Below are 22,297 nucleotides of genomic sequence, written 5' to 3' on the forward strand. Positions count from 1 at the left end.
GCCGAAGCGCGCCATCAGCGCTGCGTAGTCGTCCTCCCTTATATGATGAACACAAATCGCGGTCGGCACAACCTGAGATTCCCCCGTGTCACTACGGGCTTGAAGGAAATGGCAGGGCAGTACCTTGACGTGTATCAACGGCTGGTATTTCACTTCGTCCAACAACACGTGCCCAACCATCATGTCCTCGTGACCCATACCAATTGACAAAAACTCCTCCTCACGCTCCTCGCTGTACGGCGTGTGCGCCAGGCGCCGCAGCGGCTTGAACGACACCAACGCCTCCGCCACATCCCTCGACAAGGTGTAACACCAGCCAACCATAAAATGCACACCTACTGAACGGCCATTCGCCCAGATATTTCCTCCACAATGAACCCCCATGTAGATCCTTCGGCGCGGCAGGAGGCGCAGGTGAGCAACGAACAGCGGCACACGGAGAAACATGTCGTCATCGCCCTTCGAAATGTACCTCGCGGTCGGAAACAGACGGAGCGCAAGGTCAAACCACATGTACGTCTTGCGGCTCATACCAGCATCCGCCTCTTCGCCCCACGTGCCACCGCCACCAATTGCTTTCTTCGTCGTCACGCGGCCCTCATTCATCGGCAGCGCAACCACATCCTGCCACTGCGCCGCCTCCTCCAGCAGCGCGGCCGAGTAGTCGTAGCCGTGCGACGGGTGTCGCCCAAGGACGTACAGCACGAGCATCGCACCGGTGAAGTCGTTCGCCCTCGTCGCCGCTCCGGGGAGCCGCCAGCACGTCGTCCGCTGCAGGTTGCGTCGTGTTCGCCTCTCTTCGACGTCCGTGGAGGGGATGCCCAGCACAACAAGGTACTCCCGCCGGCTCCACGTGTCCACCACACTGCGTGGGATGTAAGCAAGTGCTGCGTCGTCCGCGGCGGGGGCGCGCGAGTGGCGGAGGTTGTTGGGCTCCGGCGCCCCATCATCGGCAGCGGTGTCGAACCTGAGGGTCAGAACCGTCGTGGCCACAATGAAGGGAATCAGCAGCACAGTAACCCGCTTCAGCTTCTGTCTAAGCGTCGGCAGCTTCGGCTTCGCCATGGTCGCTGTTGGTGTGGGAGACTAAGCAAAAAAAAAAAAAAGAATGAAGCGAGCGTTCATCGGCATAGCAGAAGTCTTTTTATTTTCTTTTCTAGTAATTTCAAAAATTGGTTCGATGACCCGCGTTGCGGCAACGCGTGCCCCAGACATCATGGTGTTGCAACGGCGCCCCGGCAAGACGCGGCTGGTCCGCGTGCTGCTTTATTCCGGCCGCCCTGCGCCAACAAAAACGACCCCGCGAGGATAACATTGCTGGCTTTCGGCTTCCCCCGAAGATCCGGGCAATGGGCCGCAATAAGGGTGACGCCTACTTCCGCATGCATTTCCACCGCCATTTCCGAATAATTCAGTCTAACCACGCCAAAATGTCGCGGGTATTGGGAAGTAAAAACATAAACGCCGGCGGTGCCGCGCAGTTTGAGATCCGCAGCGTCGCGCCGCGGGAGAGGCGGCCATTAGGTGGAAAGAAAATCGCACCCGCATCACGCGGTGACGGGACGCGGCGTCACGGTGAGGTAGCCAACCAAGAAACCTTTTTTTTTTTTTTGTGCGGCGCGATGCCTGCGGTGTCTTGTTTCCCACATCGTTGTTCAACTTAATCTGCGGAATGGCGGGGCTTCGGGTGGATTCCCGTTTCATGTAGCAGGTTTTTTGTTGTGCAGATACTGTGTTTCTTTTTTAGGAGCTTGTGAAAAGAATAATCGCGGGAGAGCTGGCTAACTTAATTAATGTATGTGTATCCTGATAAATGAATGCGTTCTTTACGATGCTTTCTACCGTATGAATCCTTTGGGAAGAACGCGACTTTGTAGGGGCGGGGAGCCGATAGAGACCAGATAATATTTTGTTTTTATTTTGCCATCCCACCCACCCCCTTTTGATTCCCACCACGCGGCGGGGTCTTGTGGTTGGAGGACCCCAAAGTCTGCCACTTCGCAAGTAATAATAAGTAAATCCTAACTGGGAACGAAGGACCATGCTGGTGGTCCACAGAATTCTATATATTCAATGAAAAGAAAACATTGAAGCAATTAACTAACTAACCCTTTTTTCCTAACTTGTTTGATTTCCATATATTTTCAGGATCCGGCCAGCTGCCCGGAAGGTTCTTTTTTTTTTTTTTTTTTTTGCGTGTGCGGCGGTGCGTTTGTGGGGTTGGAACGACGGTTTTGGCAACTGTGGGCCTCGTGGCGTTTTCGCTGGAAGTGTGGCGTGCAGATATATTTTTTGTTTTTATTTCAAGGGACTAAACTAATGCTTTTTTTTCTTTCCAATTTAGGGGCCGTTAGACTGATTTTCAATAGTTATTGTTTTAGTACGCCTCCCGCGCAAAAAGACGTGTACCCGCTTTCTTGCAGTTGTTTTGCTGTGTGTGTGCATGCGAATCCCATCGCAGGAACGAAGAAATCACGAATGTCAATTTTGAGCAAGAGAACGGAGGGTACACCACAAGTCTTCTTTTTGATTGTCGCAGGCTCCTTTTGAATTCAAGACGCTTCTTTGGATACCTATGACAAAGAGGAAAAACGATGTGTGGAATATGGCGTTTACCTTATCCTGCTGTTAAAACGTGCGGATTTTTTTTTTTTCCTGTCTGTTGTTTTATGCGTATCGTTTTGTATATGTGGCGGGGCTTTCTGTGAATTTTGGTTTTATTAGCAGTTTAATAAATGAATAAATAAATGAAAAAAATGAAAAGCAATTAAATTCTAAACAAAGAGACAGAATATTGTACAATGAAACACACGGAGAGAAGTGTGCCAATTAATGGGTTGGATCGGTGCCAACTTTATTCTTTTGAAGGTACAGAGACCTCATTAGAGGTATAATGTGTGTTGTTTTGATTCTGCCATCTTGGTATAAGGCTTTTTTTGCTTATTGACATTTTTGCTGTGGTTGATCTGCATAATTTGTATTGTGGATTTTTTATTTGAGCCGCTTTGGCGTCATAATTTTGCAAAATAAACAACAACAACAAAAAACAACAACAACTGTTGTTTGGTCGCAACATTTCTCATTAAGTTTTTCTTAGCAGAACAAATACCTTTACCTTGAAACTGAGGTTGTTTTTTGTTTCGAGAGATGATTATATATACATTATCTTTGTTTTTTTTAGAAGATTGCGAAAAAAATATTCGCAGAAGGTCTGGCAATCTGAATTAATAACTTTTGATAAGAAGAAGGTATATTTGTTCGTGTTTTCCCTATTTTATGAACCTTCGACTGGCACGGTTCCGGAAGCAGGGAGACAGTGGGGTCTGGACGGTTTTTAATTGTTTTTGCTTTTGCCATCCCGCCCGCCCACTTTGTGATCCTCACCCTGCGGCGTAGTCGTGTGGCTGGAAGAGCCCAAGGTCTTTCAATTTTTAGCTAACAAACGTTTCCAATCCGAATACAATACACTGTGTCACAAGAGTGGTTATCATAAAATATATGCTTAGAGAAAAAAAAAGGATGTGGCGAGGCCACTTCATTTTTATTAACCTTTTTCCGTTTTATTTTATTCATGGAAAATTTCAGGATCCGGTCGGTAGCTCCGGTGAATACTCACGTACCTGCTGAGGAAGGGGACATCTCAAACGGGATTTTTCTGTGCAAATCGAATTTTTTTCTTGTTCTTATATATATTTTTTAAGCCTTACGAAGCAACCACACAGAATTTTTTTTTTTTCATTTTCAGATTCTTTGGGGATAACTGTTTTTGGGTTGGGATGCCGAGAAACAAGGCTCATAAGCAGCGTTTTAGCTCTAAACGTGCGTTTGCCGGAAATGCGAAGGGACGTTTCTTTAATTCAAACGCAACAGGAGTAAAGACCTTTCTTCCTATGGAAACAAAGGAACGAATTCGAAAGTCTGTAATATTACAACGCAAAAGATCTGCCTCGGCTCTTAAAACTAATCAACTGGGAAGCCTTGGTGGCGCTCCGCGAGTGATCGGGGTAATTCCTGCAAATGAATCAGGGAACACTGATTTAGTTGTTCAGGGGATTTGTCGGGCCATGGGTGGGGTTAAGCCCGATAAATGTTTTCCGTTTTCTATGACATCAAAGGAAAAAAAGGCGAATTTTACTTTTATATGGGAAAATCAATATAATGATCAAGATTGTATTGACATTGCTAAGGTTGCAGATTTTTTGGTTTTTACATTGGACGCATCTCAGTCAGTTCAACAGACTATACGAGAAATGCAAGACGCTCCGCCTATTGAATACGATCATGATGAGGGTTGCTCCGTGGCTAGCGGGAAAACGTGGTTTGGAGATATTGGGTTATGTATCACGGATTTTACAAGGAGCATGATTACTGCTCTAAATGCGCAAGGAGTGCCGAGCATTGTTGTCGTTTTACAGAATTTGGAAACCTTTGCCGAAAAACAACGTCAACAGGTTTTGCGGGTGCATCAACGTTACTTTACCTCGGTCCTTCCGGACACAACAAAGACATTTGCTATAGTCGAGGATAATGAATATGACTCATTGTTGCGTCATCTACAAGTTACCAAACTGCGTTCCTTGTTATGGCGTGAGCAACATCCTTACTTGGTAGTTGAGCAGGGCAGCTACCTTAGTGATACTCAGAAATTAATAATTGGGGGCTATTTAAGAGGGATGTCTATTTCTTCTAAACAACTAATTCATCTCACTAATTATGGAACGTATCAAATTGAGGGCATTTCCTTCAATGATCCAACTTCTGGAGATCCTCATTATGCTGATTACTCTCAGGTGGATCAGCGAGAGCCGCTAGAGCATGTCCAAGCTAATGCCACTCTTGAGGATGCGGAGGGACCCACGGAGGAGGATCTGGCTTATCACCACTCATTGGATACGAAAAAGATCAGGGTCCCCGAAGGTGTCTCAGACTATCAAGCGGCATGGTATGACCTTGAAGAAAACGAAATATTGGAAGAAACTCCGATGCCAATAAATTTAATGGGAGAGGAGGAGGACGCATCTGTTGGCGCAGAATTCTTGTCGCATTACACCTCAAAAACTGACGTTGATTTTCTTAAGGTGAGGCATATTATTCGTCTGGAGCGAGTGACAGATGAAGAACGTGAAGCAGAAATTGAAAGAATTCGTGAAGAAAGCGAAGGGGATGCATGGAATCCGGATATGGTTAATACGCCTTTGAATTTGCCCGCTAGAGAGAGATTTGCAAAATACCGTGGATTAAAAAGCTTTCCAACAGGCAAATGGGATATTACAGAGAATCTTCCGCCACACTATGCCTACATATACAAGTTACAGGGTATAACACGGATTCGAAAGGCGGCTCTAACAAAATGTGCTGAGGGTCCTGTGGTTATTAACCAATTTGTTTACATTACTATTGTAGGAGTTCCAAAAAGTGTCTGGGAAAACGCGATGACTAGTGGGTATATTATAGCTTCAGGTCAGTTGGAACACGAGCAAAAATGGTCAGTATTGCATTTTCAAGTTCAGAGAAACCTAGAATGGGAAGAGCCAATCAAGTCAAAGACACCCATGTTGGCTCACATTGGATTCCGGAAGTTTTATGTGTCTCCTTTGTTTAGCGATATTACGGCATCTGATCGCACGAAATTTGCTCGTTTTTTTCATCCTTCTGAGAGTTTTTGTATGGCTTCATTTTTTGGACCGATTTCTTATCAACCATGTCCGATTCTTCTTTTTGAAGTACCCTCTTTGGAAGAACAAAAATCTGGAGATTCTCTACGGTTAGCATGCTTTGGCGGAGCGCTGCCTCCAAACCCCGATCTTTTGATTCTAAAGCGTGCAGTGTTGACAGGTCGTGTGGCGACTATCCACAAGAAGCAAATTGTAGTGAAATATATGTTTTTTAATGACAATGATGTGCGATGGTTCCAGCCCGTGGATTTACATACTCGGATGGGAAGGCGAGGAAAGATAACTAAGGCTGTTGGAACTCATGGATTATTTAAGGCTTCTCTTAATGATCAAGTTATGCAGCACGATCTTGTTTGCATGGATCTTTACAAGCGCGTTTTTCCCAAATGGACAACTTTGCCCTTTAACATAGCTGATTTAAAGAATCATTCAAATGAGGAAGTGCAATACTAAGCGATACAAATAAACACCTGAAAAATAAATATTTTTTTATCAATATTAAAGTGATCCATAAGAAAAAAAAAAAAGAGAAAAAAAGAAAAAAAAAAAGAAAAAAAAAGCTATTTTTATGCATCGTAAAAATGCTGTCTGGGATTCTTTTTTTTTTCTTCTTCCTCTTGCTTATTTGCCCCATTTGGCCATAATAAAGGTGTTCAGAACTAGATCAGTCTGCTGTGAATGATGCGAAGATTTTCTAAAGCCTTTGAACGGACACAATATTTCCGCAAAGTCTCCTATCTAGGAGGACTTTTTAACTTTAAAATAATACCGGGAGAGATGTTTCCCTATCCCTGTAGAAAAATGGACGGTGATGAAGCGGAAAATCTTGAATCCGTACTGGAAAGCGTTCGAAGTAATAAAAATATACTCGGGAACCTTTATGGAGCACAAATCGCCACAGAATACGGTGGATTGGGACTAGGGCACACTGCTCATGCTCTTATCTATGAAGAATTAGGTAACAATTGCATCGACAAGTCATTCTCCACCATGCGACACAGCGGAGTGTGTACCCATGTCTTGGCGTCTACTGGCACCAAAGATTTGAAAGGAAAGTACTTAACAGCGATGTCGGATGGAACTATAAAGATGGGGTGGGCTATTGAAGAAGATGGATTTGGAAGTGATCTAAGTATGAATAATACCAGAGCTGTAATGAATGATAATGGGAGCTATGTATTGACAGGCCAGAAACGATGTGTTGATGCAGCATCGGCTACACATTTTCTGGTGTTAGCTAAAACAGTTATTCAGAGGAATTCAGAAGAAGGCGCCACTGTTGCAAATCGTAGTTCTCTTTTTATCTGCGCGAATGATGCTAAGGGCCTAAGAATTGAAGGGGACAGCATTGTTCTAGAAAATACTCCTGTCTCTGATGTCGTTGGTGTAATGGGTGAGGGATTCAAAGATGCAATGATTGCATTGTTTACAGACGAATATCTTTATGCCGTATCTTTGTTGGGTATAATGAAACGCCTCGTAGAGGAGTTGCAGGGCGTAAATGCTGAGGAAGGAATTACCGAAATCCTTCCTTATTTTGTTTGTGCAATTTATGCCATGGAATCGACTCTGTATGCACTGACAGCTAACATGGACATACCTGCAGAGGATAGTTTGTTGGAATGCACCCTTGTCAGCGCCTTTGTACAAGCCACCACAGCTCAGCTTTTACGTATGCTGGAACTATTGAAATCACCCAACACGACAATAGACAACTACTTCCGTTATGCCACAACCTTTATTGATTTAATGGAGTCGCGAGATTTCCTTTATTCTACAGCTGTTTGTTGTGGTGTTGAAGAATATGGTCTTTTTTTTCAGAAGGCTTCAACTTTGCAGATGATGCAAGCAAGAGCACTTCGTTTTGTGGGTGTACGTGACCGTGTACCTATAAAAAATATTCCAGAATCATCGCTAATTGACGAGGCAGTGGTGAATTTTGGTGATGCTGTAGAGGCAACGTTTGTAAAGAGTGGTTCACAGGTTCCCTATCAGCAACTTCTTCTTAATAGGCTTGGTGAGGCCGCATCAATGCTTTATGCAGCTTCAGCTGTCGCGTCGAGGGCTTCCATGTGCGTCACAAAGGGTCTTCCTTCAGCAAAAGTTGAGGGAAAATTGGCGACAGCTTTCATCCGATTTTCAGTTGAACGAGCCAGGATCCTCAGTGAAGAATGTTGCAACGTTGGTAAGACTGCTGATGATGTTTATAAGCGTATCGCCCTTGAAGTTTGTGATGATGCATTGCAGTAGTTCAAGAATGCGAAGGGTAATAATAAACGGGAAGAGAATTTATTAAAGAAATCACAAAAAATAAAAAATCTAAAATGAACATCGAAGTCGAAATAACGACAGGAAAGGAAAGAGGGTGAGAGAAAATAAAATAAAAAAAGGAGTAGAGATGTCTAATTAACGAAAACAACGATATTTCAGCACCGTACTTGAGACTGCACTGGGGTTTTGCTTTTTTTTTATTATTTTTTTTTTTACAGGCAGCTTTTTTCCTTCTTGTTTCTAAAGATAAAGTGTAGCCAAAGTATTATTGGCTGTTACTTTTAAAGGCGTGTGGCTAATAGCACGCAATGCTTCGGCTGAGTGTGGGATTTCTCATGCGACATATAGGTCAGGATGTGCCAAAACGACACACTCACTTTGTTTTGGAATCTAGGCTAATGTATGAAAAGTCTTTTCGCGACAGTTGGCTGCACAGTGTTTGTCGTGCCGTTTCGCAAATTGATGAGCCATTATCGAAGACGATATCAGGGACGCGACAGAAGATGCTACAACGTAAGGTTACATGCTTTCAATATAATCAATATGGACTATTTAAGGTACCGTATTATCGCTTAGCCAACGTCGACCGTTACCACGCGGTCCAGGGTGTTCCAGGAACGCGGGAATGGGTTCCATACGCCAACGTTTCTTACTGGACGATGAACAAGATGGTGCGTAGTGGGAACTTATTGGTGCATCGGGTTCACTACACTGGTTGGGGAACGGACCCTCATCTTAAGAAGGGTGGGTGGGAGCATCGGTGGAATAAGGTGATGCAGCGCAATGCTTTGCAGTACTCTCGAATCTAGACCACACGAGAAAATTGGGCGCAGTTGTTAGGTTTTTCTTGACAAGTAATCATCTATTTGTCACCGCCATTCCACTTGTGGAGGGGTATGCATGTATTGATTTATTTATTTTGTTGTTGTTTTTTCCTATTGAGTCACTCTTTTTTTTTGTTTTTTAACTTTTTCTTGCCTGTCACATTTTTGTATCGGCTGCTGAGCATGCTCAAAGTGTGTTTGGGACGCATGGGACGAGTCATTCGAATCGGGGACACAGCTTTTACACGCCGTGTGATTTCTCAGGAGGACGTTAAGGCGTTTGGTCCGCTTGTTGGGGACAATAACCCGATTCATTTCGACGAAAATGCCGCGAAAGCCGCCGGATTTCCTTCTACGGTTGTTTACGGCATGCTGGCTGGCTCTCTTTTTTCGGGTTTACTGGGCTCCGAGTTACCCGGGCCACAGTCTATTTATTTGAGCCAGACACTACGATTTTTGGCACCAGTGCTTGTCGGAGACGAGGTAGAGGCACGCGTAACGGTGACCCAATTTAAGAAAAGCAAGTTCATGATTGCTTTCCGTACGACGGTGAGCCGCATTGATCCAGAGACAGGGAAGGAGACGCTTTGCATTGTAGGCACTTCAGTGGGGATGAACAAAACAGTCACATTTGAAGGGGAAAGTGAATGGACGGTGCCACGTGTGGAGTAGGCGAGGAGAACCGTATTGCCTGCCTCCTTTTTTTTTTTGTTGTTGTTGCTATGGTGGATCCAAGAAGATGGCGATTGAGTGGCTTGGGCGAACTGAGGAAAATGAAAGGAAATAAAGGAAAAAAAAGTTACGAAAAGAGTTTATGACCAGATGCGCTACCTTTTTCTTTGTATTTGCCCACTATCTGAATATTTGGGAGTGTCCCGAACGCAATAAGTGTGAATTGGTTGGAAAAAAAAACCCAGGGGGTGAGAGAAAATGAGGTGCTGGGCTTACCAGTAACTGGGTTAGGCTGAAATTAATACTTTTGTTACTCACGTTCAACGCGGAGATATTGGGGTGTGCAATCGGTGAAAATGAGTGGAAAAAGAGGGAGGGAGAGAAAGAGAGAGAGAGTTGCGGTGACAACACGAGAGCCAGTGTGCAAAGAAGGGGAAAACGAAAAGGCAGAAGAGGAAATACACACACACAAATTTACATGAGGAAACAACAACGAAAGGTATCATTTGTGAACAATAAAATGAGTTTTTTTTCCTTGTTAAAAATTCCTCTTGCCTTGGTTTTGAATTCTCTCTTCCTGTCTCCAGTTTTGGCTGTCCCTTTCTAGTTCTGATAGTAGGTGGCACTTTGATTAAAGAAAAAGAACGGAGTGAGAGGCGTGTGATCCGTGTCACGCTTGTTCACCCGGTTTGGAGGTAAATTGACGAAAGCCTGTATTGCTTGGTGCAAAGAGAGAGAATCTGATGATTCGTTGGGCTGTTGATCTTGCGGGTGTTGACGCGGACGCGGATCTTCAACGTGATGACCGTATGAAATTGTACGTGGGGCCTTCTTCCGGAAGGAAAGAGAATTGGAAACCTACGTTTACTACATTTACAGATCCAAGTTCGCTTGGCCCTGTGGGGACTGTTGTCACGCTGACAATGAGGGATCTCATTCAGCTCCAGCAAGAGAGACTGGAGCAGGCGTTAGCGGTGAATCCTTTTGGTCAGGCTGGAATCAGCACATTTCAGCCAAAGAACGATACCGAGTTTTTAAAGGGATTGGAAGTTCGCGTGTTCAGTACCTTTACTAATGCTCAAGGAAAGCGAACTGTGTGCACAGTTCAGCCACGACGGACTCCATTTCGTGGCGTAGATGTGGTGCATGCATTTCTACAGCAAACAGTTGTCTCGGATGATCGTTTGTCGGCCCGATTTTCAGCAAACCCTCGACTTTATAAATTATACATAGCTGACGAGTTCACTGGTGAGGAAGAGATGGTGATTCAGTTGGATGGGGCTGCTCAAAATTTTACCTGTTTTGCGGTCCAACCACTTCCAGCTGCGAAGCTATTTTTGTTTCCACAGAGAACACAGTTGCTGCCCTCCGTTGCTGAGGATATTAACTTGGCAGTGGAAATAAGCCCTTTAGACCCACAGGCCAAAACTGTCAAAAGCCAGGTGCGTGTGCCTGCCGATATGCTTGCAGAAAGTTTAGAACAAGCAATTGTTAATCTTCTTCCGGGGCGCGGCCTGGTTCCGGGTTCGTTGCGCATCAAATATGGGCCAGTAGAGTTGAACATCAATGAGTACTATAACTTTGGGTCAGGATGCGGTCACATGGATGTGCCCATAGCTGAACGGACCATCTTGTCTCTTTACCGCTTTGGGGTGACAGAGGTTCTTCTGCAAGGACGTATTCCTGACGAGAACACGGATGTTTCTTTATTAGTGGAGGATATTGTTGTTAATATTGACGCAGAGGAAGCACAGGCATTTCAGCAATTTGATGTGATTCGTATAAATCGCTATGGTGCACGGCAGCAGCGTATTCTGTGCGTTGATGGGGAGCGACTTTATACAGTGCGACCCAACGTGGATGGCTCAGGGGCTGCCCAGGTTAACGAGGAAAAACTCATCAAGGATATTGAAGAGGTGGTCACTTCACCAACAAAATCAAAGTATTTAGAGATTCGATACAGCCGTGCCTCAAACCATGAGAATGATCACATTGAATGCACCACTGCGTATAACCGTGCTTTGTTAGACGAGAAGCTGCGTGTTCTTCAACGAGAACTGCGCAAGAAGAGAGATGAAGAGCGGCAACTAAAAGGCAACGACACGGTCTTTTCACGCTTGTTCCACCGGTTCAGGTTGGGGTTTCACAAAAATTAACAACAACAACAACAAAAAAACAGAAGAAATAAGCAAAAAAGGTGATGCTCAATATATATATATATATATATTTGAGGAACTTGTGAGAAGAACTTGGGCGAAGATGACTGCTTGCCCACTACTTTTTCAAAGTGGAACACTTTCTTGTTTATCTTTTCTGTTTTTGTTTTTGGTGGATTATGAAATGGACCGCGATTGGGCCTCACTAAAATGGTAAACGTTTTTCTTTGCCATCGCACACACCTCCTTTGGGTGCACCTCGCTGCGGGGTTCTCAGGCCGTTGGTTGGAGAGAGTCTCAAAGAAGCTGCTTATTCGTAATCAACACGCGAATGCATGGTTTTGTTATTTATATGTACGATTTGCTTGTTTTTTTTTTCTTCAAGCTATGCCAACTGTTGTTGCATTGGTCAGCTTGTGTGGACTGCTTCTTGTTCTTGTGATTATCCCATTTTTTTTTTTTTGTGTGTTGATTGTGTGGCAACAGCTTAGAAGCACATTTTTTTTTTTTTGGTCCCACGCGAGGGATACTTCTACCGGATTGCTGATTTATGTTTTCTTTTTTACTTCCTCGTGTAAGTGACTCACTTTTTTGCTTAATTGTCACACATTAACCACTTCCCTCCTCCCACACACATGCACAGGGAGATGCAAGGAAACCAAACGCTGCCATTGTGCATGTAATGTGAGGGGTGGAAGGGCGAAAAGCCTGAAAAGTCGTTGTAGACGCATTGCCTACGTGTTTATTGTTTAATCTGATAATTAAGGCATGACACTTTTATTTCTTGTTTGCTGGGACTTACTATTATTATTTGTTTTTGTTTTGGTAGGGAGGGGAAAATTATAATAAGAGTAGGTTGTGGTTCCTGTGCCGTGATTTTGGTAACGGGGAGCTAACAGGGATGGCCATTGAAATAAAAGTGAAATGGTTTCAACTGGATAACTGGAAGGGCTCGCGTGACGGTTCCGTGTTGACAGTTTCCGGTCATCGTTGAGAGGATGGTATCCACGGGGATTCACTCTCCAGTTATTGCCCTTGCTAATTTCCTTTATTTCTACCATGCCAAGGGTATTACCGCAGGTAAACACGCGCTTGGTGTTGTGCCAATTTTGTGCGTCAAGGTCGTATCGCTTTTCTCAGCTGCGTGGATTCAGTAAATATTTGATTTGTTGGATGAATAGAAGTCATGTTTTATGCCTATTTCTATAATACAGCCTTTTAGTATTGAAATCTTGGAAATTGTATGCTTATACCTCCTCATTCATATTTGCTTTGGACCTCGCTCTCCATTTCGTTTGAATGCCGCACCGCACCGATGTCTTTGTTACCATGGGTCTTTTTTTTTTTTACTGCTTGCCGCTTTTTCTATTGGTAATACGACGAGTTGGACGAGCCGAAGAAAATAAAAGGCGTGGTGTGTCTCTGTGGGGTGGATGCATGCAAATACACTTGCATATAAATAGATATAAAAAAGGGATTGTGGGCTGTGAGGCAATAAGAAGAAGAGGAAACGAAAAAAATTATGGATCTCGTGGAGCGCAAGGTTGAAGGCCTTCTTTGCGGAGCTCTGCTCGCTCCGCTGGGCTGGACAGCCCGTGTACATCATGACGTTCTTGAGGATTCCTCACTAAACGTGGCGCATTTTGAGCGACTTGATATTTCTAGGGATTTCTTTTGCGTGGCAGAGTACTTTGCTCCACTGGGCGCAGTGAGTGAAGAGCTTTTTCTTGAACAACAGCTTCAGCAGCGGTTGTTCGCATTTTTCGCACACGATGCAAAACCGGTAAGACGGCCCGCATTTGTTGTGTGTAAATTGGAGAAGCCTGACGGGAATACATCGCACACATCACTGGCGGCACTGCTTGACCAGTACACACTGTTGACGTGTGTGGCCTTGTGGGTGGCGGATATGGAGTTTGGTGATATGGAGAAGATAATCCGTAATATTTCAAATGATTTGAGGGAACGCTACATGCATCGCTTGGATGGATCGGTGCCTGATGCTTCCGCGCATAATTGTGGTGTTGGTGTGGTCTACACAATGCGGGGTCGTTCTGTTGTTCACATTACTCGACAGGCAATGGGCGCTGTCAAGTGGAATCCGACTTTGTGCGAACGCGTGGACGGGATGCTTAGGAATTTGAAGGAGGAGTTGGGCCTGGTGTCAGAGAATCTGTCTCTTGCCGTGCGAGGCGTCAACTCTGTTGTCTTGGTGGTGCTTCTACCAATGAGTCCTGGTGTTTCCTTAATGAAGCATCACGCGATAGAACGAGTTTGGGCGCAACATGTAAAACGAAGTGGATGGCACAGTGAATTGTTGCAGCGAGTGAACCCCTCCATTTTGGAACTGGCGGCGTTTTCATCATTCTGTGGCGTGTCCCCGCGCAGCACATTTTATTTCCTCTCCAAGGAAAAAGGGGATGTGGAGGGGGTAGTGGCATGGATAGCGGAGCCGCGGGTGGGAAGTGATAGCTGTGTGGTGCTCCTAGCACCAGCATCTAACGAGAGATTGGATTTCAACAACACAAACCAAAACACTCATCCTTGTCAAGCGCAGTGTGAATGGTTACAGCGCACATTTCGTTTATGCATAGCTAGTGCTGCTTCATGGACCCCGTTGGGCGTAGGAAAAGAGCCTGGTTTTTTGTTTCGCGATGGGAGTCTTGTCGTACGTATTCCTTCCATGTCCATGACGTATAAAAACGTGACGTCTGTGGCCACAGCTGCAATTAGCGCCGTTTCACTGGGTTCCATCACCGTGACGGCTGAGGATGTCAGTCTAACTTTCCGGCGACAGGTGACTTTTACCCTTCTCAATGAGCTCCGCTGCTCTGAAGACTACATTGATTATGTTATAACAGAGTATTTGTACGATGCACCACTTGAGAAAAGGACGGCTATCTTTCGTAAAGGAAGGAGACAACAAAAGATGCCGCCAGCGATAAAGCGGAATTTTGGAAAGGGTGAAGAGCATTCGGTGTGGATACGGCTTAAGGAGGACGGAGCCGTGTATTGCGTGGCGCGCGAGTGTGGGGTTGGTCGATTACTGCTAACACAGGCTTGTGTGTTTGGCCATGCTCTTGATGACGCGGCAGCGGAGCGGTGGGAGAAGTGGATCTCTGGCATTGATGTTATGGCTGTCGTGCAGTGACGTCTGTTACATGAACCGAAGTAATGCCAATGGTATTCACAGTTAAATTAAATTCTAATGAATCTGTTTTTCTCTCACAATTACATACATGCGCAGGTGTATACTTTTGTTCTCCTTTTTTCTTTCTTTGTCTTTATTTTAATTTGGTCGTATTTGGTTTGTAGTGATTGGGTAGAGAAAGTAGGGGTGTGGGCGTGCTGGTGACTCGGTCGTTTTATTATTATTATTATTATTTTTCCCTTAACCCTTTCCTTGCCTTTTTCCAACCCTAACCCGACGGAGTGCTTACTGTCTGTGTGTGTTTTCTTTATGGTGGAGGCCTTGTTAGAAACGCCCATACACACGTATATTTGTATATATTCGGACTGGCACTCGTAACTACGCGGGCGAAGAGCATGCATTCTGGGGAAGTGTTTTTTCCGCAGCGCTGCAGTCACCTTTCCTGCGCGTTCAACGCTCTTGGGGAGCTTCGAGTGGCGATGGCCTTGGCGGATCGGTTGCTTTTTTTGAAGGAGGGAACGCTGTGCGCATGTGGGCCTCTTTTTAACGATCCGGGAGGGGAGCAAGTGGGAAGTGAAAAAAATACGGAGGCAGCGACCTTGCGTCAACTTCGCTTTTGCCAATTTAGTGATGAAATCCGAGTGGCTGTGGTGGGGACAAATGGGGTAACTGTTGTGGATGTCAGCGAGGGCGACATGCAACTGAGGCACAGACGGGTTCTGGTGGAAAGCCACCTTGGTACCTCTACGGTGAAGCGATGTGCATCTTCTTTCTTTTCTTTGGCATCTGTTTTGCCCCAGGGGGAAGCAACTTCGTTTTCAACGCCATCGTGGATGTCAGGGTGGGATGCGTCAGTGCGTCGCGAGGAAGTGCGTGGTGCGGTGGACGCGGAGTTTACCTCAGTTTCCTCGCTCGCCATTGTTTTGGGTGACAGGGCAGTGGTAGTCGAAATTGGCGCAGATGGTGACATTGTCAAGTGGCGCAGTTGGGGTTCCTACAGTACAGTGGCCGTTTGCCGCACGAATCTGCATCTTGCATTTGTTGTGAAGTCCTCTGCTGTGGAGGTGTTTCCGCGGAGGGTGAGGCGTTGCCAGGAGGCCGCCTCGTCGCTACCTTCCCTGCAGGAGGAGTGTGATCCAAGCATTCTATTCCCACCCTCGCATGCGAAGGCCTCATTCAATGGGAAGGATCCCAAAAAGTGTGACAAATTTGCCTTGCGCGGAGTGCTAGCAAAGTTAGGGGTTTACAAAGTAGCAGCAGTTGAGTGGCACCATATCGCCGCCCATACAATTTTGTGCGTCACATGTCAACATCCAAATGACGATCAGATTTCCATTGCTCTTTTCGTCGTGCAGTTCATACCAGAGGTATGGACATCGCGGCAGAAGCTCGGGGAAAACAGTGAAACTGAATTAACGCAACGTAAGGAGAGTGATCACTCATTTCAGCTTGTACCTTTTGGGACAGTTTCTTTTGGTTCAATGTCGTATTCTCTAAGAGCGCAACTCGTTCCAAGTTTTTGCCGTTCTATCCACACAAAATCCTTGAGTAACAAGCTGGAATTTCTTTGCTTCGAGGATGACGGTACAGTGCGTTCTGTATGCTACCGATTTGGTCGACAGAAGTTAGGGGGATTCCCTATGCAGCGCTCTGCCGGTGTTAAAGCCTCCAAATTGTTACTGCCATTACAAGAGAATTATGGAAAAATTGTTCGTGTGGATGTTCTACCGGTCTGGAAATTCCGGGCCGTTGAGCTTGGCGCCTTTACCCCTCAAGCAGAACAGCTTATGAGGACGCGGAGGTATCGTCTGCTGACGCACTTCGCCAACGGCATGGTGGCGAAGGTGATGATTGACCTTTTAACGATGGTCATACGTGTGGAGGCGTTCCTGACGCTTGGTGTCGATTCACTGCCTCTTTGCCTCTCCACATCTCGGGGCAATGATGGAGAGGTGCTGCTTTTGGGAATCTCACACGAGCGCGCGTTTGTCATTGAGCAAGTTACGAGAGATCGTGGTGTCGCTGAAACGACACTTCTTGCAGTATCTCCAATTTCTGTGGAACACCGCCAACGAATGCAGGGGCTGCGGAAGTGCGGCGCCACGATGGACACGTATGACACCGTTGCTGGAGATGAAAAGAAGGGCGAAGAGGAGGCTGTTAAGCTTTTTGTGGAGGCGAAGTGCCCTGAAAAAGCGCGTATGATTCCGTCGCTCATGAAGGCGTGCGGTGGGGATGCAGGGAAGCTTCTAACCCGGCTGGCAGCGAAATACGGCCCAATCGAGTCACCAGATGCGCCTCACAAGGAGGTTCATGCCAATGATGATCCTGGTAGTGTTTTGGATGCACACTCGAAATTGTCTTCCTCCGCCTCCTCCTCCTCCTTGTTGCCACTGGAGACGGGATTTCGGCTGCAGCATGTGCAGTTTACTGCGGAGGGTATCTGTTGCTCTACGAGACATTCAATAAACGGTAGGGAGGAGTGGTGGTGTATTCCTACCACCATTCTCGAGAACTTTTCGGCAGTGCAAAGCGAACTGGTTGTACCCGCGGCAAGAATTCCTGCGATAGCACCGATGCGCTCCTTAAATGCTGCGCCCATTGAAGAACTCCGCCACTTTGACGACAAGGAAGTGTTTTGCGAGTGGGTGGAAAGCCTTAAAAGCATCACGGTACGGGCAAAATCACTACCCGATAATCCTCCATTGTCATTTCAGCCCTTTGAAAACTTCCCACGGTATCGTGTGGATGAAGTCAAGGCGACCAGGCTTGTGAACAGGGCAGTTATTGTTGGTGTTATGGGCACAATATATGGCGCGGAGACGAGAAGGGTGCTATGGCTGTACGGACTGGACCTGCTCCGTAACGTTGCAGCACCACCAATGTTTTTTCTGGAGTTGAAGATGGAAGATGTGCTGTCGTTTGCTCTGAGTCAAAATTCCACTGTTTTTGTACTGCACCGGCACAAAGACGTCATCGATCGGTGGATTCGGGTTGCTACGGGTGGGGAGGACGGCTTTCACTGGGAAGGGGGTCCTGCACACGATGAGGTTAGTTGGCGAGGAGAAATCACGGCTATGGCCCCATTATGGGCTGAAACAAAGGGTCCTAACAAGGGAGAGATGCAATTGGAGAAGCTGCTGTTTTCTTCTTCCGATGGCTCTTTTATTCATGCCTGGAATACTCCACCCTCTGCACCGGCGACTTTCATGCAGTCGCGGATTGATAATTTCAACACGGATTCCACCGTGGAGATATATCATCCTACGACACTCCTTGTGCTTCTGAGAATGGGGAGGTGGCGAGCGGTGCGGTTTATACTAGAGTACGTGCTCCAGTTCGCTTGTGCAATGAATGCTGATGGAGTCTCTGTCACAGACGACATCAACCCGAGCGTGTTGGCAAGGGAGTTTTGTCACAACCCAGTAAGCATCCGGCTCTGTGAGAGGTCTTCTGTGGCGCAAGGGGACCTGGATGCCACCACCTTTTCCGCCGAAGTCACAATTAATATTGACTTGCAGATAGAGCGTCTCCTGGAAATGGATGAAAAGAGTGATGGCCCTAGTGTGTCAGATAATGGATTCACCCCGGAAATGCTCGAGAAGGTCATGGAGCTGCTTTCCTTGGCGCAGCTTCGGGGCCTTAGCAGCCAAGAACAGTTGGGTCTTGTCTGCGTTGTGGATGCCATACGAGCGGTGTGTTTGTTTACTATTGGCATGGACGTGGCAGCCTCAAAGTTTTTTTTCTTGCACAAACTAGGCCAACTTTGGCGACGTCTGGGCGTGCGTGAGACTTTCAAAAACATCATTCCCCATACGCACACTGCATTCTTGTGGGCGGCGCTCTCCGACGCACAGCCACGGTTGCTGCATGACCTCCTGGACGGGAATGATGGGAAGGATGCTGTCTCGTGGACCGATGTGGAGGCTGCCGGGGTGCCATTCTGGTTAAGGTCGCTGCAGGGGCTGCGGACACTGGCGGAGCGGGTGGCACGCGGACAGTACCAGGCAACAAGGGATGTAAGAGAATGTGCTCTCATGTACATTCTTGCTGGGAAAGTTGGTGTTCTTGCGGCCCTGTGTAAGGCGGAGCGAAACGCGAAACTGCACGCTTTTTTTTTGCGAAATTTCAATGAATCAAAGAATAAGACAGCCGCTGCCGGTAATGGGTTTGCAGCTGTGAGCAAGAATATGGTGGCATATGGCGCGGCCTTTTTTGTTCTTGCAGGGGAGTTCCGAAATGCCACTCAAGTTCTTCTGCAGCGTCACGGCAGCATTGCACTTGCCCTGTTGGTTTTGCGCTTGGCCAGTAATGACAATCGGGATGATTTGCTTTGGTTTATTGAGCAGCGAGTCCGTGAGGAGGCAGAATATGGACCGATGAACGTCTGGGAAGAGGCGTGCCTGCTCTGGCACTGCGGACTGACCCGAGAGGCCCGTGGGTTGCTTTCACGTCATGTACCGCTGTGCGCCGTTGAGGCTGCCGAAATTGTGAGCTTCTTGCGGAATGAGCGACGGCACGTGCGTGGGGAAGGACTAACTCCTTTGCGGGAGCTGCTTTTGCTTATGCATATGACTCGCCTCTCACACGCCAAAGGGATGCAACTGCCAGCAATGATGAGCTGTCGCGAAGCGGAGGCGCTGCTCGCACAGGTGCGAGGTGCAAAGGCAGAGGAGCACAAGGCAGTGGCAGCGAAAATAACCTTTGCTACACGTACCAAAGCTGATTTTAACACTGGCACATTGACGTTTCACGGCTTTGGTCTGGATGATGAGGATGATGAGTATGCTGGAGGAGAGCATGGGAACGATAGTAATAACATTCATGGCGTCGAGAAAGATGCACTTGACGCAAAAGTGGCGTCTACAGCAGTTGCACCTTCAAGAATGGTGTATCACGAGGAAGAAGAGGATGCGAGTCAGATTGATGTTATCTCAGCGGTGGCACTGGAAAGGGAGCTGGAGTGGGCTTGGAGCCGGCTTCATGGCACAATTCCAGCTGATGGCTTGACAGAAGATAAAGACGGCGGCAGGGGTACTGTGCATGCATTTCTCGTTTGTACGGCTCGCATGGTGGCGGATGTTGGCAGGCATATGCCCATAGCTCGTGTGGAGAATCGTTTGGCATGTTTCTTGAAATCACTCTTATTGTTGCAGAACTCTCGTGCTGATCCACTGTCCGATGAACCCTTGCCATTACCCATGCAGGGTGTTGTATCGCGTCTTGTAATTGTCGCCGTGCGCCTGGTGCTGTTGTCAGTAGCAATTCAGAATACGGACTACGCGCTGGCGAGCGCCTTGCTGGAGTTCCCAACGGTGGTGAAGGTCCTTCGTGAGCAAAATTCGGAGACGGCAACGTTGGATTCTGTCCTGTCATATGTGCGCGGACTGCAAGGCGTCCTGAGGCGCGTACGGGCTATGACTATGGAGCAACTGAAAGAAGAAGAGACGGGAGAGGTTGGGGCCTTTTCACCCTCTCATGAATTGTTAAACACCGGAAAAGATGGCGGCCCGTTGTTATGGGCTACAATGTATGAGGAGAAACTCCGCTCGTTGCTGATCCTCTGGAGTGCCGCATTCCTGCATCTGTGTGCGCTGAGCGAGCTGCGGGAGGAGGTTCATTACATACGGGGCGTCTTTGCGGATCTCTCGCATCCACCGCAGTACGCAAAAATCATGCTGTGGTTGCTTGGCTGTATGTTGTGCCGCGTCACATTGGCGTTCAACACGGCCGCCTCACAAGTGGTTGGCCACGTGGTGGCCGTGCGGCAACTAGACGACGGTCTTCTCACGAACCCCAACGGTATTTTCATTGAGGAGGAGCAGGAGCTGCGACGGGTGGCGGAGTTGCTGGAAAGTAACCTTCTTTTCAACATAGAGGATGCGGCAACGCAGCATCCAGTGCGGACAGTCTTGCTGGACCTTTGCGTGGCCCATGCAGAGTTTTTTTGGCAGTTTCCTAGCATAAACGCAGCGATATCCACCGATACCGATCAAGTTGTGCTGTTGCTGCGGGATGCGACACAACCACACACTACAGCACATCTTCTTTACGGGCAGTTGAGTGATGGCGCAGTGGCGACGCTTCGGCACATGGAGGTGACTTGGCTGCGGCGCGTCCACACACATGCGGGCTTTTGTGAGATGATGCTGGAGGCGGCCCTCTGCGGTAGTTTGGAGCAGATCACAACAACAGACCGGTTAGTGCTCTATCAATCCCATCGTGCAATATGCTCTGTCGACTACGATCGCTCCAGTTGCGAGAGCCTTGTGTGGGGCACCGACGCCGGTGCGGAAGTAAGTCACGGCTACCGCGAGATATTGGCGGGCGACAACGAGGCCGCGTTTCTGCGGGAGCAGCCAGATCGAAACGTTGTGACAGCGACCCTGTCGGCGGGGTTGGGCAGAGAACAGGGCAATGGGACGGCTGTGGGCGCGACCCAGCGGGACCCGAAGGCATTGTCGCAGCGGCCCCGTTTTTCATTTGCTTCCCACGCGATGGTCGTGTCCCACCCACATCTTCCTTTTTTTCTCACTCGTCACAGTGATGGGTGTGTGGATTTGTACTCCTTCACCTCCAACGAGTGCGTGGCGACTTTCCTCTGCCATGGAAGTCACGTGGTGACAGATATCGCATACTCGTCCACTGGGTACGTGTTCGCGGCAGGCCTGGCAGACGGAAGTGTCTCTGGATGGCGTTTTAACCTCAGCAACTCGTCGAACGATCCACTTTTTTCGCACCATCTCCTTCCGCCCGGCGGGGTGAAAGTGACGCTCTTCTTTGAAAATCAGCACTCGCTACTTATTGTGGCTGGCTTTGACTACGCCAAGGAGAAGAGCTCAGCAGAGACGGCGCCGAGGGGAAGACGGGGAGGTGGTGGAATTTTTTACAACAGTCGGGCGGGCGATCGCGATCAAAACTTCGTTGGTGTAATCCTTTTGGTGGATCTTGTGGTTAATGGAGGTGCAGTGTTGGTACGCCGTGAGCTGCCGTTTGTGCCGGAGCATGCTGTATACATGACAGGCCTTGACCTTGTCTTGTGCGTCGCAGTCGACGGCCGCGTTTTGTTGTTTGATATATGGAAGTCACACCTGTACATTCTCGGGAACGCACCGCCCGTCTCCCCGTGCATTGCTGTTTCCTGTGTTGCAGTGAGTCACTACGACGACGTTCTTGCCATCGGCACGCAGGATGGGCATGCGCTGCTACTGCGATTTCACACCATCCTTGAGGCAAAGTCCTCATGTCTGGAGGAAGCGTCATGTGAGTCCAAAATGGCTACATATGTCACGGGGGAGAACGTGCTTTACAAAGCCTCTCGTCTGCAGCTAGCGCCAGTGCTGAAGTCGCACTCTGGTGTTTCTTGCATGGTTTTTGCCCCATCTGTGCTGCTGGCCGGTCTTAACGATGGCAAACTTGTTGCAGCGATGCTTGTGCCGCATGCTCTTCGTCAAGGCGGTCCACTGTCGCAGATGCTGTGAGTGGCAGATGACTGGGTGAGAGTCTGGGCATGAGATGAGGAAATGAAAGACGCTGCATCATCTTTAT

The 22,297-nt window shown here is 47.5% G+C and overlaps 8 protein-coding genes across 8 annotated transcripts, besides 13 other annotated features; 7 read left to right on the plus strand and 1 right to left on the minus strand.

Annotated features, from left to right (window-relative positions):
- Tc00.1047053508547.9 (UDP-Gal or UDP-GlcNAc-dependent glycosyltransferase, putative) lies at window positions 1-1,065 on the minus strand (the record flags this gene model as incomplete). Its single annotated transcript, XM_811874.1, has 1 exon — window positions 1-1,065. A coding segment is annotated over one exon (1,065 nt), but the record flags the coding sequence as incomplete, so codon positions are not given.
- Window positions 1-8,542: a sequence feature (heterozygous, non-Esmeraldo-like haplotype).
- Window positions 1,746-2,176: a mobile genetic element.
- Window positions 2,172-2,194: a microsatellite.
- Window positions 3,180-3,602: a mobile genetic element.
- Tc00.1047053508547.20 (hypothetical protein, conserved) lies at window positions 3,777-6,128 on the plus strand (the record flags this gene model as incomplete). Its single annotated transcript, XM_811857.1, has 1 exon — window positions 3,777-6,128. One exon carries the CDS (start codon window positions 3,777-3,779, stop codon window positions 6,126-6,128), a length of 2,352 nt encoding a protein of 783 aa, XP_816950.1.
- Window positions 6,149-6,178: a sequence feature (AT_rich).
- Window positions 6,188-6,234: a microsatellite.
- Tc00.1047053508547.30 (acyl-CoA dehydrogenase, mitochondrial precursor, putative) lies at window positions 6,354-7,925 on the plus strand (the record flags this gene model as incomplete). The annotated part of the gene is made up of 1 exon (XM_811858.1): window positions 6,354-7,925. The coding sequence occupies one exon, from the start codon at window positions 6,354-6,356 to the stop codon at window positions 7,923-7,925; it is 1,572 nt and encodes a 523-aa protein (XP_816951.1).
- Window positions 8,137-8,161: a sequence feature (AT_rich).
- Tc00.1047053508547.40 (hypothetical protein, conserved) lies at window positions 8,255-8,755 on the plus strand (the record flags this gene model as incomplete). The annotated part of the gene is made up of 1 exon (XM_811859.1): window positions 8,255-8,755. The coding sequence occupies one exon, from the start codon at window positions 8,255-8,257 to the stop codon at window positions 8,753-8,755; it is 501 nt and encodes a 166-aa protein (XP_816952.1).
- Window positions 8,543-10,177: a sequence feature (haploid, Esmeraldo-like haplotype).
- Window positions 8,843-9,442, plus strand: Tc00.1047053508547.50 (maoC-like dehydratase, putative; the record flags this gene model as incomplete). Its single annotated transcript, XM_811860.1, has 1 exon — window positions 8,843-9,442. The coding sequence occupies one exon, from the start codon at window positions 8,843-8,845 to the stop codon at window positions 9,440-9,442; it is 600 nt and encodes a 199-aa protein (XP_816953.1).
- Window positions 9,806-9,838: a sequence feature (GA-rich).
- Window positions 10,178-10,202: a sequence feature (areas merged during assembly that could not be assigned to a particular haplotype. This can correspond to areas where the two haplotypes were merged or to regions with more than two copies in the genome that were merged during assembly.).
- Tc00.1047053508547.60 (hypothetical protein, conserved) lies at window positions 10,186-11,598 on the plus strand (the record flags this gene model as incomplete). Its single annotated transcript, XM_811861.1, has 1 exon — window positions 10,186-11,598. The coding sequence occupies one exon, from the start codon at window positions 10,186-10,188 to the stop codon at window positions 11,596-11,598; it is 1,413 nt and encodes a 470-aa protein (XP_816954.1).
- Window positions 10,203-22,297: part of a sequence feature (heterozygous, non-Esmeraldo-like haplotype) that runs on past the window's edge.
- Window positions 11,650-11,669: a microsatellite.
- On the plus strand, window positions 13,121-14,749 carry Tc00.1047053508547.70 (hypothetical protein, conserved; the record flags this gene model as incomplete). Its single annotated transcript, XM_811862.1, has 1 exon — window positions 13,121-14,749. One exon carries the CDS (start codon window positions 13,121-13,123, stop codon window positions 14,747-14,749), a length of 1,629 nt encoding a protein of 542 aa, XP_816955.1.
- Window positions 14,964-14,983: a microsatellite.
- On the plus strand, window positions 15,145-22,230 carry Tc00.1047053508547.80 (hypothetical protein, conserved; the record flags this gene model as incomplete). Its single annotated transcript, XM_811863.1, has 1 exon — window positions 15,145-22,230. The coding sequence occupies one exon, from the start codon at window positions 15,145-15,147 to the stop codon at window positions 22,228-22,230; it is 7,086 nt and encodes a 2,361-aa protein (XP_816956.1).

The sequence above is a fragment of the Trypanosoma cruzi genome, genomic scaffold, assembly GCF_000209065.1.
Source record: "Trypanosoma cruzi strain CL Brener 1047053516903 genomic scaffold, whole genome shotgun sequence".
Lineage (NCBI taxonomy): Eukaryota > Euglenozoa > Kinetoplastea > Trypanosomatida > Trypanosomatidae > Trypanosoma > Trypanosoma cruzi.